The following is a 17,500-nucleotide window of genomic DNA, read 5'->3' on the forward strand; positions in this document are numbered from 1 at the left end:
CCCCCCGCCCCCAAAAAACCCCCAGCCCTTCCTATAACAAACGGTCCTCGCTCCCATAGGAATGCGAGCACCTCCACATAACCTAACCTGCTAATGAATCACACAGCGTTCCCTTGCACCTGTACACTGTGAATATGGAGAAATGTGCAAGGCAACCCCCCCACAACGCCCCCCCCCCCACCACCCGCCCCCACCAAAACAAAATCACATGCAAGACTGCACGTTTATAATCCTAAGCATTTCACCAACCAAAAAAAAACAGGCGGGGAAAAATATTCTTCTCAAAACGTTGAATATTCTTGTTGAACCATTCAAACGCAGAGAGAGGCTGAGGCCCTTAAATGGAGAGAGCGGAGGAAAAGTGCAGAGGAGCGCTCTTTTCCTGGAAGAGATAAACTGTGTGACTCTCTCTCCTGGCCCCCCCCACACTTCAACTCTTTACACGCTGGGAGAATCTCAATGCACTGAATCTCAAAACGGACCCCTGGCAATTTTGGACAGGACCTAATCTTGCTAACCCAAATGTACCAATTACAAAAAGAGAGATGTATTCTCGAAGAGTTGTAAGCTCGTAAAAATCTGTGGGATTTTTTTTTTCCTGGTGTCTAAAGCACTGGGCAAAACAGCAAAAGCTTACAGCTATGCATTTAAAATCTAAACTTTTATTTATTTAAATTTATTTTGGTACACACAGCTTTTCAATTTGGTGCTTGAAATATTCCCATTCCAGGAAAGTTTGGTGGGTGAAACTTAACGGAATCATGGGTGTCAATCATCTGATGTTCCAAGTTAAACTACGCGGTCGTTCCCTGCACTTGGAACGGTACTTCCCTCTAGGGTTTTCGACACACTTGTTCCTGGTTATGGTTATACACTTTGTTGTACGTCGCTCTGGATAAGAGCGTCTGCCAAATGCCTGTAATGTAATGCAATGTAATGATGTCACAGAGGTGGGCGGGGCTGGGCGGGGCCTTATTTGGCAGGGCGCTCCGCTGACGTGTGCACGCTGGCGGCCGAGGCTCGGCCCGGCCCATCCCGGGACAGGCGTTGGGCGGCCCGAAGGGTGGGGCCCGCAAGCCGGGAAACGGCCCAAGCGCGCGGGTTCGACTGTTGCCGTGGCAACTGAACGCTCTGAGCGGCAGCGGCGGAGCCCGTGCCAGTTGGGCCCCGCCCCCCCCCCCCCCCCCCCCCCCCCCCCCCCCCAGTACCGCCCAAGCCAGGTGCGGCTGGAGGATCGGCAGGTTTCGGCCTATTACCTCACATAACCAACCCCCCCTCCGCCACTCCCCCGTTCTTCTCTTCTCTCTCTCTGTCTGCCCTCTCACTCGCTTCCAGGGTTTTCAGGAGTTTTATGTTTTCACGTGGCCCCTTGAAACTTTTATTCTCCAGGGGAAAATGCAACATTGGGAAAACAATCTGTTAAAAAACTGCCCTTCTGAATAAACTCCCTAATTGGAAAATTCTGATTGGGGCAGGTCAAGTACTGAAGTCACAGGACGGCCAATAGATTCATTCAAGCTGACAAACATGGCGTTTCAAGTTAAAAAAGGACATTTGGCATTCATTAAATCTGTAAGTTTGATTCCAAACAAGAACACGGTTCATGCGTTTCTCACGCACGCACTCATCATTCTCGGCTTGTTTAATAAAATATGTATTGATTTAACATTCAATAATAATTGAATATTCGCCCAAACATGAGGCTCTCAAAAGCTTGCCAAGGTCTTCTGAACTCTAGCGAACCGGTTTCCAGAATTCCCATGAAAGGCTAATTAGTCTGAGCTCTCCATGTGAATGCTGTGAGTAGAGGTCATTGTGAGGCGATTGCTTCCATTTTAGTAAATTCCTGAGATCTGTCCATTTCACAGAAGAATCACTTAAGATGGCCGCCCCACCCCCTTTCTGGAAGATTTAAAAATTGTTCAGTAATTTCCCTCACTTCCAAAGAACACCATTATGAGACTACAATAATAATAATAATAATAATAATAATAATAATAATAACATTATTAATAACATTGTCTCAGTATTTACCCACAGGCTTGTGCAGCGAGTGCCTGTGCTGGTTGTTGCCTAAAAACCATCCACCTACTGGGTTAGGCTAACAGTCTGGTTTTAATTGTCTTTACCCCTTTTAAAACATGATTGTATTTACTTACTCTGCACTTACTCTGCTGTAAAAGACAACCCTTGCACTTCACAACATGAGGTTTGCTTTTTCTTTCGGTGACGAATTCCATTTTGCATGAGTAACATAAAAGTAAAGACCCAAGTAGTCACAGTGACAATTGTTGTGCCCCAATTACTGACTACCACCTGGGGGGGGGGGGGGGGGGGGGGGGGGGGGACTACAAGTCCCATGATGCTTTTCATGCCAGCCGCCTACTTCCTGTCTGGGTAAAATGAACGTACCTTTAAACCTCGTTCTCTGCTTCTTAGCATCAGGCCCCAGGTCTTCTGTCAAAAAGAGGAGAAAAAATATTTATTACCCTCGACTAATTTCAAATTTTAACAGAACTTATAGTCAACAATGTTTTTTTTCTGAAATAAGTGGAAGAAACGAGATTTTTTTACAGTTTTGATGGCAATTCAGATTCACAGTAGATAGATTCAGTGACACCACAACACATGGACTTAATGTTCTCGAGTTCCATAATCTGCTTATTACGTAGGCCAACTCCAAGCCTAACTATGCATGTGGTGTATAACAGAATTGTGAGCACTACAATATCTTCTAAGAGAATGTGGTAAATAATGACTGGTTAAGCCTGCAGTGATTTTAACAAATGAGGTAGAATGTATTGGGTTTAAGTAGGTGGGGAACACGGAATTGTGGGTATATGTGGAATAGCGGTACCCATGAGAGGCACAGTAGGCCTAAATGTGGAACGGAGGTACTCATTGGTGAATATCGGCAAAAAGATATCTGTTTATTTAACTGTGAGCAGCCTGCAGTCCTGTTTACTGGTTGTTAAAGGCTTGGGCCGCTGCACATGGAGAAGCTGAGCTGAGCTGAGGGAGGTCAGGATCTCAGATAAGGTTTATCTAAACGGCAGCTCACCGCACTATAAACGCTGAAGATGAATCTCCAAATTCGGTGGGTATAGAAAGATGGTCACTTCCTGCCTTCAGCGCAGACTGTGGAATTACGCAGCGATGGAGGCGATGATCACTTAATTACTCTGGAGGAAGCGTTCGCGAGCGGGTGACCTGACTGGCACCGTTAGCAGGGTCGATACGGACTTCTCATGAGTTAGCAGAGCGCTAAGAATCCTGCCTTTTTTTTTTTTTTTTACAAAATGCGGAATTAAAAATAAATTAATAAATAAGCAGTGATGTCAGGTCGTGCGCTTCTTTAATTCCCGTCGGACGCTCAAGTAGTTTTGTGTGAAAGTTACAGCGGGAGGACGCCGAGAAATTGGCGTTCAGGCTCAGACCGGCGCCGTCCACAGGCCCCGCCCCCAGCCACAGGCCCCGCCCCTCACCTGTCAGGACACACAGGACGCTGAGGGGGAGAGAGTGCTCGCTCCAGGAGAAACTACCGCCACACCTGTGCCCTCACAAACCCCCGCCCCCCCCCACCCCCCAGGCTGTAACTGCTGAGCCGGACTCGGCTCCGACATTACCCACAGTTCCTCTGACTCTCAGAGCTCGCGCAACAACAACATTTCCTGGTTCCCACGGTGACACACTGAACTCTTATTTGTGTTTAAACCTTGACCTTCTAAAAATAAGTCAGGGTGAGCAGTGACTCACTGGCCCGACTCAGTGAGTGATATTAGGGGAAAGCCTGCAGTAAACCAGCTATTAAAACACTGAAATACCTACAGAAAGCTCGAGTCTGTTTGCTTTAATATCGCCACACGTGGGAATGAAAATGGCCTGTGAACTAAAAATATCAACAACAAAAAAAAGTGTGTTTACGTGTGCCTGAGGGAAAGAGAGAGGAAAGGGAGGGACCGAGGAGCAGACCAAAACAGAAAGAGAAAAAAAGAGAAACACAGAAAGACCAAAACAGAAAGATAAAGAAGAGAGGAAAACAGACAGAAAGCAAGGGAGTAACAGAGAGGCACAGAGTGGAAAGAGAGAGAGAGAGAGAGACAGATTGAAAGAGAGGGGGAGAGGGAGACTGTGAAATGGAAAGAGATGAATAGTGAAAGAAAGGGAGAAAAAAGGAGTGACAGAGTGAACCGGAGAGAGATGAACAGTGAAAGACAGAAAGAGTGAAGGAGGGAGAGAGAGAGGGAGTGACAGAGTGAAACAGAGAGAGATAAATAGTAACAAACAGAAAGAATGAAGGAGAGGGAGGGAGAGAGAGATGAACAGTGAAAGTGGGGGAGAGTGATGAAGTGAAACGGAGAGAGAACGGAACAGAAATAGAGAGAGAGGGGGAGAGAGGCAGAGTGAAACAGAGAGAGAGAGAGGCAGATGCAGTACCACTGTCCCACTGCGGGTGGCGCTGTTTTCCGTTGGCTGTTAATACTGCGGCGCGGGCGTCCGGGCGGCTCTCTGGCGCGTTGCCGTCCGACTCCGCCTCGTCCCCCGTGTCCCCCCCGTCCCCCCCGTCCGGCAGGCTGTCCTCCTCCACGATGTGCAGCTTGTCCTCGTCGTCCGAGTCCGAGGTCGCCTCCGCGCCATTGTTGTAGTTCGTTACTGCCGGAGGAAGAAAAAACAGAGAGAAATTTAAAACCTTTAATCACTCCGTAATCAGAAGGAAAAGCGGGCCTCGCCCTCTCTTTCACTCCGGTTCAGCATCACACTGTGGGGCGACATAGCTCAGGAGGTAAGACCAATTGTCTGGCATTCGGAGGGTTGCCGGTTCAAACCCCGCTCTGGGCGTGTCGAAGTGTCCGTGAGCAAGACACCAAACCCCTAACTGCTCTGGCGAATGAGAGGCATCAATTGTAAAGCGCTTTGGATAAAAGCTCTATATAAATGCAGTCCATTTACCATTACACTGACGGTCCTCCATTTTAGGACAATCCCACGCGTGTGCTCTCTCAGGCACTCTGTGAGCCGAAGTCAAGCTCGATACGGAGGAGCTACCTGATTAAACTCCATTGCCTGCTCAGATAAAATGATTCTTTCTGAGAAAAAAACTAATGTTCAGCATGCTAGGTCTAAAATTGAGTGCTTTTATTGAAACTGGATGGCAGAAGCTATGGGGAGATTTGGAGGAGAGGAGTTTGCAGAGAGTTCGTTGTGAGTTTGCAGTGTGATTTTGATTTCACCACCTTTGTTCCAGTGAAGGAAAATCTTGCAGCATACAATCACATTCTAGACGAGTCTGTGCTTCCCCAACAGTTAGAGATAATGTCCTTTCCTGTTTCAGAATGACAATACCTCCTGGCACACAGCGAGGTCCATACGGCAATGGTTTTGTTGAGACCGGTGTGGAAGAACTTGACTAGCCTGCACAGCCCTGACCTCAACCCCATCCAACACCTTTGAGATCACTTGGAAAGCCAACTGTGAGCCAGGCCTAATCACCCAATCAGTGCCCGACCTCACCAGTGCTCTTCTGGCTGAACGGAAGCCAGCAATGCTCCAACATCTAGTGTAAAGCCTTCCCAGAAGAGTGGAGGTTGTTATAACAGCAAAGGGTGGATCAACTCCATAATTAATGCCCATAATTTTTGGATGAGATGTTGGATGTCAGGTGTCCACATACTTTAGGCCATGTAGTGTACAATCAACAAAACAGCTTGTCTGTTCTTCTCTTCTGTTCTCAGCCTATTGGACATCTGGCGACATGACATCACAGCCTCGCAGACCGCTGCCTAAGAGGCCACGCCCTGAAAGAACGTGCCTGCCGATGACGCTGTGAAGCCTGGCCTCCTGATTGGCTGTGCTGGCAGGTAACAATGTGACAGTGTAAAAAGGGGAAAGGGGGAGGGAGGCGTCCAAATGGGAGGAGAGGGGTGTGGCCTGGGGTACTGTGTGGGGTGTGGCCTGGGGTACTGTGTGGGGTATGGCCTGGGGTTCTGTGTGGGGTGTGGCCCGGGGTTCTGTGTGGGGTATGGCCTGGGGTTCTGTGTGGGGTGTGGCCTGGGGTACTGTGTGGGGTATGGCCTGGGGTTCTGTGTGGGGTGTGGCCTGGGGTTCTGTGTGGGGTGTGGCCCGGGGTACTGTGTGGGGTGGAATCTGAGTCACTTTGAGGAACGTGCCCAGGGTGCAGGGGCTGGATTTGGGAGATAAAGGGGGAACCCAGCACAGGGAGCCCGTAGGGAGTATCGGGGGGAGGGGTGAGGGGGGCGGGGGGTTTATCGGTGGTGGGGGGGGGGGGTTATTGATTTATAGGAGGAGAGCAGCACAGCGGAGCTACACCTGCACTGACTGCAGCTGCTGACCGAGGCAGGAAGAGAGAGAGGAATGAGTCCATGGAGAATAGAGAGGCCCTCTGATTACACACTAACCCTACACACACACACACACTTACACATATGCACACACACACACACTTACACACACACACACACACACACACACACACACGCGCATACATATATACACACACACACACACACACACACTTACACACACACACACACACACACACACGCATACATATATACACACACACACACACGCATACATATATATACACACACACACACACACACTTACACACACGCACACACACACTTACACATATGCACACACACACTTACACACACTCACACACACACACACACACACACTTACACATATGCACACACACACTTACACACACTCACACACACTCACACACACACACACACACGCATACATATATACACACACACTTACACACACATTTGTGGGAGGATGTGGAGACCGTCCATCATGCTGGGGCTGTCTCTCTCTCTCTCTCTCTTTCTGTCTCTCTCTCTCTCTCTCGCTCTCACCTTTCTCTCTCTCTCTCTCTCTCTCTCTCTCTCTACCTCTCTGCCCGTTCCTCTCCATTTCTCTGAGGACAGAGGGGCGTGTCTGAGGGGGGGGTGAGCGTTGGGGGGGGGACACGCCAGGCTGCTGCAGTCTGTAATGCGCATTGATCTGGGGAGCGTGCAGTCAGCAGGGCTCTGACTCTCTCTGCTACACCTCCGCCCACCTCCCCCCACCTCCTCACACCTCCCCCCACCTCCTATCCTCCGCTCATCCCTCCTTCAGCTCCCGCAAAGTCCTGCACATGGGCCATGCAGGACAACAGCTACACCGAGAGAGAGAGAGAGACAGACAGACAGACAGACAGACCAAAATCAAGCTGGTGTATTATGATCCCGGTAGCAGCTGTTTGCATGACTGATTTCATTTAGCTGAGCATGAACGGGAGTGGGCTCTGGGCTCTGGGCTGTAATGGGCGGGGCTTCAGCAGGAAGTGGAAGGAAGCTCCACGCACACCATCTGCTCAGCAGTCAGAACCTAGGGGCAACGTTCGGCCAGCTGCCCTCATTAACGCACACACGCGACCAGAGCACATGCGCTGTGATTGGTTAGTTCATCAGCGCACACACACGCAACCAGAGGACCTGTGCTGTGATTGGTCAGTCGATCAGCACACACTGGGCCCAGAGACCTTCTCCACACTGCCTTATCCCCCCCCCCCCCCGCCCCCGCCCCCGCCCCCGCCCCCGCCCTCACCACCAGATTTCATTTACACTTACATGCTTGTCTGTGATTCTTTCAAATGACTTGTTAGAAGCAAAGCATTATGGGACTTGTAGTCACATGTGTGTAGTCTGTGAAACAAACACAGCGTTAGCGACGCACGTCCTTCAGGCCGCGGGGCGCGGGAAACATCGCCCGAAGTTACGCACGGTAACAGTAACCACAACAAAGCCGCGTAGGGGAGTTCCCCCACCGTTACGCACCGAGGTTCACCCCGCCTTGCTCCCAAAATAAATCAAAAACACCAGACAACTGGACCACAACACGCCCCGTTTCAGGGTTGTTTCCCAGAAAAAACTCTTCACAAGCAAACTGCGTCATCGAGGCGGACATCACCTAAATCACCAGGACTGGGACGACACACACACACACACACACACACACATACACGTGTGCACATAGACAAACACACACATACACATACACGTGTGCATATAGACACACACACACACACACATACACGTGTGAACATAGACACACACACGTGCGCACACACACACACACACACACGTGTGCACATAGACACACACACGTGCGCACACACACACACACACACACACGTGTGCACATAGACACACACACACACACACACACACGATCCTGCAAAAATACCAACTCCTTTTTTTTGCCTAAATCCTTTTGTCCTACAACAAAAGCGATATTAATGTAGGCAGAAAAAAAAAAGAACGTCAGGACGAGCCGGTATTCAGAGGGTTTTCTCCCTCAGATCTCTCATCTCGGGGCGTGACCTCTCCCCGATTGTTGCCGGAGCGCCCCGCTTATCGAGCTGAGGAGGGCACACGTGTCAGGCCTGAACGCCAAACCACGCTAAACACAGAGCGCGCTGAACACAGAGGGCGTGCGAGTGCCCTCTCACAGGAGGGGGCTGACCCACGGACGTCATCCTCCCGGCCTAACTGCAGCCTTTCAGAGAGCCAGACACGCTGTTATTACCCCCCCCCCCCCCCCCGCCCCCCCCCGCCCCCCCCCACGAGAGCAGCCACAGAACATAAAGAGCAGTATTCAGAACGGGAAAAAAAAACAATAACAGACTAATAGCAGTAGTGAGAGCAGGAGAAAGAGAGGCGAAGGACAATTGAGATCAGGATGTAATTAGCACTGTAAAAAAAAAGAGGAAGGGCAAATCCCTGATGAAAATGGCCGCCGTTTGCAACGTCGAGGAAACGGTGAGAAACGGCGACTCGGGCGAGCCGACGACGTGGCGCACGATTCCCGCCTTCACGGAGAACGGCCAATCACGAGCCTCCGGCCGCCTCTCGTCTTCCATTGGACGCCGCATCGAGAGGCTCGATTGCAGCGGTTCCGGTGCAGACGGGCTCGTCGATCTGGGCCGCGTTCGTACGGTGTAACCGTGCAAGGGACCATTCTTAGTTACTCCAGATGAGATATAGCGCGGAAGGGAAATCTCCCTGAGATTCCAGACTCTGAAGTGTGAAAGTTTTAGCAACGGAAGAGCAGCTGCTTGGCACGGACACACAGCCACGTGAGGCATTAAACAGGGGCGCCAAAATAACGTTAAGCTGGATCGTTTAGGCTCGGTCACTTTAACCCCCCCCCCCCCCCCCTCCCCCCCGAGCAGGACTGACAGTAACAGCCCCTGGCCTCCTCCTCTCCATCACGGTGCTCCGTAACTGGTTTTTTTTATGTGATGTTTTTATTAGTTCCATAAATGGGCGAACAACATGTGCTGTACATCCAGGCATTTAGCTCCAGAGTGACCTAAACAGCTTGCTTTTTAAATATTTAACAAAATAAAATCCATTTATTTTCCCAGATATTTCTGTTGAGTGCTTTATCCCAGGTTGACCACCTGGGAATAAAACCTGCAACCGCCGATCCAGTTGCCTAACCGTTATGCTACACTGTTGCCCAATGAGAACAGGCAATGCTGAGTCACTGCCCTCCTTCTCCTCTTCCCGTGGGGTCAGGTCAGGCCACTCAGACTGACAAGTGCTGCTTTACCACCATCTAATGTGCTGACGTTCACTGGTGGCTAATGCGCTAACGTTCACTGGTGGCTAATGCGCTAATATTCACTGGTGGCTAATGCGCTAATGTTCACTGGTGGCTAATGCGCTAATATTCACTGCTGGCTAACGCACTAACATTCATTACTGGCTAATGCCTTAATATTCACTGCTGGCTAACGCGCTAACATTCACTGCTGTCTAATGCGCTAACATTCACTGCTGGCTAATGCGCTAACATTCACTGCTGTCTAATGCGCTAATATTCACTGCTGGCTAATGCGCTAATATTCACTGCTGGCTAACGCGCTAATATTCACTGCTGGCTAACACGCTAACATTCACTGCTGGCTAACGCGCTAATATTCACTGCTGGCTATCGCTCTGGAACGCAGCGTTCAGCATCACTCTGGAACCCAGTATTCAGCATCACTCTGGAACAGTGTTCAGCATCACTCTGGAACAGTGTTCAGCATCACTCTGGAACCCAGTGTTCAGCATCACTCTGGAACAGTGTTCAGCATCGCTCTGGAACACAGTGTTCAGCATCGCTCTGAAACAGTGTTCAGGATCACTCTGGAACACAGTGTTCAGCATCACTCTGAAACAGTGTTCAGCATCACTGTGGAACACAGTGTTCAGCATCACTGTGGAACACAGTGTTCAGCATCGCTCTGAAACAGTGTTCAGCATCGCTCTGAAACAGTGTTCAGCATCGCTCTGGAACACAGTGTTCAGCATCACTCTGGAACACAGTGTTCAGCATCACTCTGGAACACAGTGTTCAGCATCACTCTGGAACACAGTGTTCAGCATCACTCTGGAACACAGTGTTCAGCATCACTCTGGAACAGTGTTCAGCATCACTCTGGAACACAGTGTTCAGCATCACTCTGGAACAGTGTTCAGCATCACTGTGGAACACAGTGTTCAGCATCACTCTGGAACAGTGTTCAGCATCACTGTGGAACACAGTGTTCAGCATCACTCTGGAACACAGTGTTCAGCATCACTCTGGAACACAGTGTTCAGCATCACTCTGGAACAGTGTTCAGCATCACTCTGGAACAGTGTTCAGCATCACTGTGGAACACAGTGTTCAGCATCACTCTGGAACAGTGTTCAGCATCACTGTGGAACACAGTGTTCAGCATCACTCTGGAACACAGTGTTCAGCATCACTCTGGAACACAGTGTTCAGCATCACTGTGGAACACAGTGTTCAGCATCACTATGGAACACAGTGTTCAGCATCACTCTGGAACAGTGTTCAGCATCACTCTGGAACACAGTGTTCAGCATCACTGTGGAACACAGTGTTCAGCATCACTGTGGAACACAGTGTTCAGCATCACTCTGGAACAGTGTTCAGCATCGCTCTGGAACACAGTGTTCAGCATCGCTCTGGAACACAGTGTTCAGCCGGCCTTTCTTTCTTCTCTCCGTGACTCCGCCCCTCTCTGTGCGGCTCTGTGATGTAATCCAGAGGAGATGGAGGGAGCAGTGTGTCATGGCTTCCCCGGGAAAACCCCACGCGCACCACCACAGAAAATAAAAATAAAACAAAATAACAGCAGCCCAAGTGAAAACGGGTGGAGTCTACCGAACCACGATAAAAATAAAACACGAAACTTCATCTGCTGAACAGGGAAGAAAAACAAAATCACAGGTTTGCATCACCAGCAGGGGAAGCAGGCGTACGTCTGTTACATAACCACCGGTGACCAATCAGGGGACAGCTCTGAAGTTTGATGAAGCTTATACAGGTCTCTGGGTTCAACCTTTTTTTTCATTTAGCGTGAGTTAAGGAAATTCTTCTTAGCAGGGGAAGCACCGAAGTTCACAAAAGTTCTATTATGAAGATACTTTCAGATACGTCTGCGATCATGTCCGTCTTCCCATCTGTTCGTCTTTCTGAATCAGTGCGTTCCTGTCTGTCTGTCTGTCTGAATCAGTGTGTTCCTGTCCGTCTGTCTGTCTGATTCAGTGTGTTCCTGTCCGTCTGTCTGTCTGAATCAGTGCGTTCCTGTCCGTCTGTCTGTCTGAATCAGTGCGTTCCTGTCCGTCTGTCTGTCTGAATCAGTGCGTTCCTGTCCGTCTGTCTGTCTGAATCAGTGCGTTCCTGTCCGTCTGTCTGTCTGAATCAGTGTGTTCCTGTCCGTCTGTCTGTCTGAACCAGTGCGTTCCTGTCCGTCTGTCTGTCTGAATCAGTGCGTTCCTGTCCGTCTGTCTGTCTGATTCAGTGTGTTCCTGTCCGTCTGAATCAGTGCGTTCCTGTCCATCTGTCTGTCTGAATCAGTGCGTTCCTGTCCGTCTGTCTGTCTGAATCAGTGCGTTCCTGTCCGTCTGTCTGTCTGAATCAGTGCGTTCCTGTCCGTCTGTCTGTCTGAATCAGTGCGCTCCTGTCCGTCCGTCTGTCTGAATCAGTGCGCTCCTGTCCGTCCGTCTGTCTGAATCAGTGTGTTCCTGTCCGTCTGTCTGTCTGATTCAGTGTGTTCCTGTCCGTCTGTCTGTCTGAATCAGTGCGTTCCTGTCCGTCTGTCTGTCTGAATCAGTGTGTTCCTGTCCGTCTGTCTGTCTGAATCAGTGTGTTCCTGTCCGTCCGTCTGTCTGAATCAGTGTGTTCCTGTCCGTCTGTCTGTCTGAATCAGTGCGTTCCTGTCCGTCTGTCTGTCTGAATCGGAGCCACTGTTCGTCAGCTCCAGCTGTGTTCCACACTCGGCCTAAAGGAACGGACAGCAGGAAAGAGCCATAATGACTCCCTCTGCACCGGCTAATTAGCGAAATGCTCTTCATAATTAAGCCGGTGATGAGTGGCTGTGTGGACGTGGTTCTCCAGGCTGGCTCGCTGGAGGAGCAGCTTTACGGGGGGGGGCACAGAATCTGCGGCTATTCACAGAGTTTCTGCTCTTTATTCCAAACGCTTCAAAGAGACCCTGGTCATAACCAACACACAGCACTCACACGCAGAGCCTGTTCATAACCAACACACAGCACTCACACACAGAGCCTGGTCATAACCAACACACAGCACTCACACGCAGAGCCTGGTCATAACCAACACACAGCACTCACACACAGAGCCTGGTCATAACCAACACACAGCACTCACACGCAGAGCCTGGTCATAACCAACACACAGCACTCACACACAGAGCCTGGTCATAACCAACACACTCATTACATTACAGGCATTTAGCAGACGCTCTTATCCAGAGCGACTTACACAACATTCTACACGGCATTTACACTACATCCATTTATACAGCTGGGTATATACTGAAGCAAGGCAGGTTAAGTACCTTTCTCAAGGCAGTGAATTGAACTTGTGACCTTTAGGTTACAAGACCAGTTCCTTACCCATTATACTACACTGCCACCCACAGACCCTGGTTATAACTTCCACAACACTAACAAAGATACTAACAGTCCTAATTACAGACTCAACCTCACATCCCACCCCTGAAATCTCTCCATCTCCTGCACCTCAAAGACCTTCTGTGCATGTACACCCCAAACCCCCCCCCCCCCCGCCCCACGGCCCGATTCAACCCCCTCACCCCATGACATACCAGCGGAACAGCAGATGGAGGGCGAGATAGAGAGAGAGAGGAGAGGGAGGGAGAGAGAGAGAGAGGAGAGGGGAGAGGGAGAGAGAGAGAGGAGAGAGAGAGAGGGAGCAGAGCGGAGAATGAAAGAGTGAAAAGGGCGGAAGAGAGAAAGAAAGGGGGAAAAGTCGCAGAGAAACTGCTAATGACTCTGAGACACAAAGCGGCCCTGTCACCCCCAGCGCTCAGCTGTGTGAGAGCTCTGGGGTCTGGCTCGCAGGAAAACTGCGTCACACGCAGCTAACCCAGCGATACGTGTACACGCCGTGGGGGGGGAGGTCAAAGGTCAGGCCGTCACACGGCTACACAGCCACCGCAACATGCAGGATCCGCATCTGCACGTTTGGGCTTTTATTTCCCTGATTCTAATGCTGAATGAGCAGTAGTGTCTGAGCTGCTCTGGTCACTGCTGCAGTCTGCACTCACACGATGCCTGTCTGAAATAAGACACGGGTTTCTCCTGGTAATCACCTGCTCTCTAAAATAAGACAAGCTTCTCTTCCCGTTCTCTGTTTTCTGTTCTCTCTGACTGGACAGACCCAGGTTTCTCCGCTTGCGAAAGCCCAGTGAAACCTGGCAGTGTTTCGCCGTGATGCATTGTGGGAAGTTGTGGGAGAGAGAGTGCTCGCTGAAAGGTGAGCGAGGCCCAGAAGAGAAGCAGCAGCATCACAACACAGAGAGGAGAGAGAGGAGAGGTACTGCCCCAGCACAGCCTGTGTGCTACACTCTCACTCTGCATCACATGCACACACATACACACACACTCACATGCACACATGCACACACATACACACACACACACACCCACACACATACACACACACTCATCACACACACATGCACGCACACACAAACACACAGACACACATGCACACATTCACACACACACACTCACACTCACACACTCACATGCACACACACTCACACACAGACCTCAACCCACAGGGAAAGCCCCTGAACTCTGTAGTGATTCATGGGACTTTCCCCTGTGCAGGAAGTAACATCGCCTTCACCAGCCACAGCTACAGAGAGGTCTGATCCCAAACACAGCTATAAAGAGGTCAGATCCCAAACACAGCTATAAAGAGGTCAGATCCCAAACACAGCTCCAGAGGGGTCAGATCCCAAACACAGCTCCAGAGGGGTCAGATCTCAAACACAGCTACAGAGGGGTCAGATCCCAAACACAGCTCCAGAGGGGTCAGATCCCAAACACAGCTATAAAGAGGTCAGATCCCAAACACAAACAAAGACATGTCAGATCCGAAACAGAGCTACACAGCTACAGAGAGGTCAGATCCCAAACACAGCTACAGAGGGGTCAGATCCCAAACACAGCTACAGAGAGGTAAGATCCCAAACACAGCTACAGAGAGGTCAGATCCCAAACACAGCTACAGAGAGGTCAGATCCCAAACACAGCTACAGAGGGGTCAGATCCCAAACACAGCTACAGAGAGGTAAGATCCCAAACACAGGTACAGAGGGGTCAGATCCCAAACACAGCTACAGAGAGGTCAGATCTCAAACACAGCTACAGAGAGGTCAGATCCCAAACACAGCTACATAGGTGTCAGATCCCAAACACAACTACAGAGGGGTCAGATCCCAAACACAGCTACAGAGAGGTCAGATCCCAAACACAGCTACAGAGGGGTCAGATCCCAAACACAGAAGCTGTGAAATACATTACATTACATTACATTATAGGTTCTTAGCAGACGCTCTTATCCAGAGCGACTTACAACAAGTGCATTACAAAACTCAGAGACAAGTGCTTTACAACATTCCTGCAAGAGAGCTACAATAGGTATAACTTTGCTTAGGTATAAGTGTGAATTGTACACCCTAATTTTTTTTTTTATTTTTTTTTTTTTTTTTAGAAAAAAAATGTTAAGAGGGTAGTGGGGGGTGATGAGGTGAGATGTAGCTTGAAGAGGTGAGTCTTCAGTCTACGTTTGAAGACGGCCAGGGTCTCTGCTGTTCTGACTTGCACAGGAAGGTCATTCCACCACCGTGGGGCTAGAACAGACAGGAGGCGTGACCGGGTGCTGGTGCGAGCCGGGGCAGGGACCAGGCGACATGTGGCAGCAGAACGGAGAGGTCTAGCTGGGGTGTAGGGTCTGATGAGTTGACGTAGATAGGGAGGGGCTGACCCCCTGGCTGCTTTGAAGGCAAGCACTAATGTTTTAAATTTGATGCGAGCCATCACGGGGAGCCAGTGGAGGGTGGTGAGCAGGGGGGTAACGTGGGAATGTCTGGGGAGGTTGAAGACCAGACGCGCTGCTGCGTTCTGGATGAGTTATAATAAAACTACAATAAACCTACTGTGGCTGTGTGGTGAGTAAAATGACCTCATCAATGCACGCCGTGATCAGTGTGTGGCTGTGTGGTGAGTAAAATGACCTCATCAATGCGCGCCGTGATCAGTGTGTGGCTGTGTGGTGAGTAAAATGACCTCATCAATGCGCGCCGTGATCAGTGTGTGGCTGTGTGGGAACCTCTCCATGCACACGCTCTCGTGTACCTCACACCGAGGACGCTAGTAGTGTCAACCGCAAAAAACTACTAACCTGTATTAGCCATGGGCCATAACAGGAAGTGACACGCGGGACAAGGTAAACACAGAGAGGGAGAGGGGAGGGGAGGGGAGAGAAGGGGTGGGAGAGAGAGAGATAGAGTGTTAGAAAGAGAGGAGGAGGGAGGGGTGGGAGAGAGAGGGAGACAGACAGCTAGAAAGAGAGAAGGAGGGAGGGGGTGGGAGAGAGAGGGAGAAAGAGAACAGAGAGCTAGAAAGAGAGAAGGAGGGAGTGGGTGGGAGAGAGGGCAACAGAGAGCTGGAAAGAGAGAAGGAGGGAGGGAGGGAGGCTGAAAATGTGTGAGAGGGAGAAGGATTAGGACATGTAATCTGTATGCAGCTGCTCCCCGTGCAGGGCCAGGTGCTGAGAAACAGGCATTCTGAGAGAGAGAGAGAGAGAGAGAGAGGGGGGACGGAGAGAGAGGGGGAGAGGGGAGAGGGGAGAGGGAGATAGAAAGGGGGGGAGAGGGGAGAGATAGAGGGAGAGAGGGGGGGGTGGGGGCTGGGATACAATGTAATGTAATATATGCCTAACAGACAGGACACAGGTTCTCTCATGATCGATACCTTCTTTAGCCTGTAGAGGGCTGCAGTGAGCCAGAGCTACAGGCTAGAACCACACCCTGTACCCTTCATCACAGTGAAATCATACACACACACACCACACACACACACGTAAAACACACACACACACATACACACACACCACACACACACACACGTAAAACACACACACACACCACACACACAAATGTAAAACACACACACACAATGCACATTATACATCCTAGAGCTGTGAGGTCACTGAGGTCCTCCCTCCTCAGGCCATGTTCAGCCCGCCCAACTAAATGCGGCCAATCGGATCACCTGGGGGGCGGAGCCAAGCAGAGGGGACGGGAGCAGCACACTTGGTTGTGATTGGACTACCTGTACCTCACTCTTTAGCCCCCGCATGGCTAAACTTACGCGGCATAAAATAATTAGCCTATTTGATGACCTTTAACCCTTTATGAACCTGGTCATTTATACGTTAATTATTATAACTGCGTCAGTACAGTAAGTACAGCTGTTCTTATGAAAATGTAGCTGATGACAGTATGTGGTGAATGAGACTGCAGGGCACTTTCAAACTGCTGCTGAAGATTGAGAATTCAGTAAAACGTCTTAAAAAAAAAAAAACGAATTCATTATGTGGATCATCCCTCAAAATGAGCAGAAATACTCTCTCCCAGGGGGCTCAAACTCCAGTCCTGGAGGGGGCGCTGTGTGTGCAGGTTTAACTCCAGTCCTGGAGGGCCGCAGTCTGTGCCGAGTTTTGTGAATTTCCTTTCAATCAGCAGCAAGTTTAGGTGTGCCAACTCTCCAGCCAATCAGTGACTTCAGTTAAGCGCTTAAAAAACCAGCAATCGCAGGGGATGCTCCCGGATTTGATTTTAAGATCCCCGGTCCATTAAAACCTGAACGAAAGAATTAATTCGGTCAAAGATACGGTAAAATTAGGACATCCCGGTCCTCTGCTCAGTAAGCCATCAGCCCAGGCAAAATTTTTCAGGTGCAATGTGTGTGTGCTCCTTTCATCATGAATTTAACTTAACGGTCATCTGTTTGATTTTTGCCCATAATCAAAATAGATGGCATACTGAAAGAAATGTGTGCACACAATATGGAAATTTTGGGCT

General features: G+C 50.0%; 1 protein-coding gene across 1 annotated transcript in view; it reads right to left on the bottom strand.

Annotated features, from left to right (window-relative positions):
* The window catches only part of LOC118233444 (zinc finger E-box-binding homeobox 1-like), a 58,709-nt gene that overhangs the window by 16,170 nt on the left and 25,039 nt on the right, over positions 1–17,500 (bottom strand). Inside the window, exons 2-3 of the mRNA XM_035429231.1 lie at positions 4,438–4,653; positions 2,413–2,457 (exon numbers count right to left, since the gene is read on the bottom strand). Coding sequence (XP_035285122.1) covers positions 2,413–2,457; positions 4,438–4,653 — 261 coding nt within the window. The remainder of the gene's footprint in view (positions 1–2,412; positions 2,458–4,437; positions 4,654–17,500) is intronic.

Source organism: Anguilla anguilla, chromosome 8, assembly GCF_013347855.1.
Source record: "Anguilla anguilla isolate fAngAng1 chromosome 8, fAngAng1.pri, whole genome shotgun sequence".
Taxonomy (NCBI): Eukaryota; Metazoa; Chordata; class Actinopteri; order Anguilliformes; family Anguillidae; genus Anguilla; species Anguilla anguilla.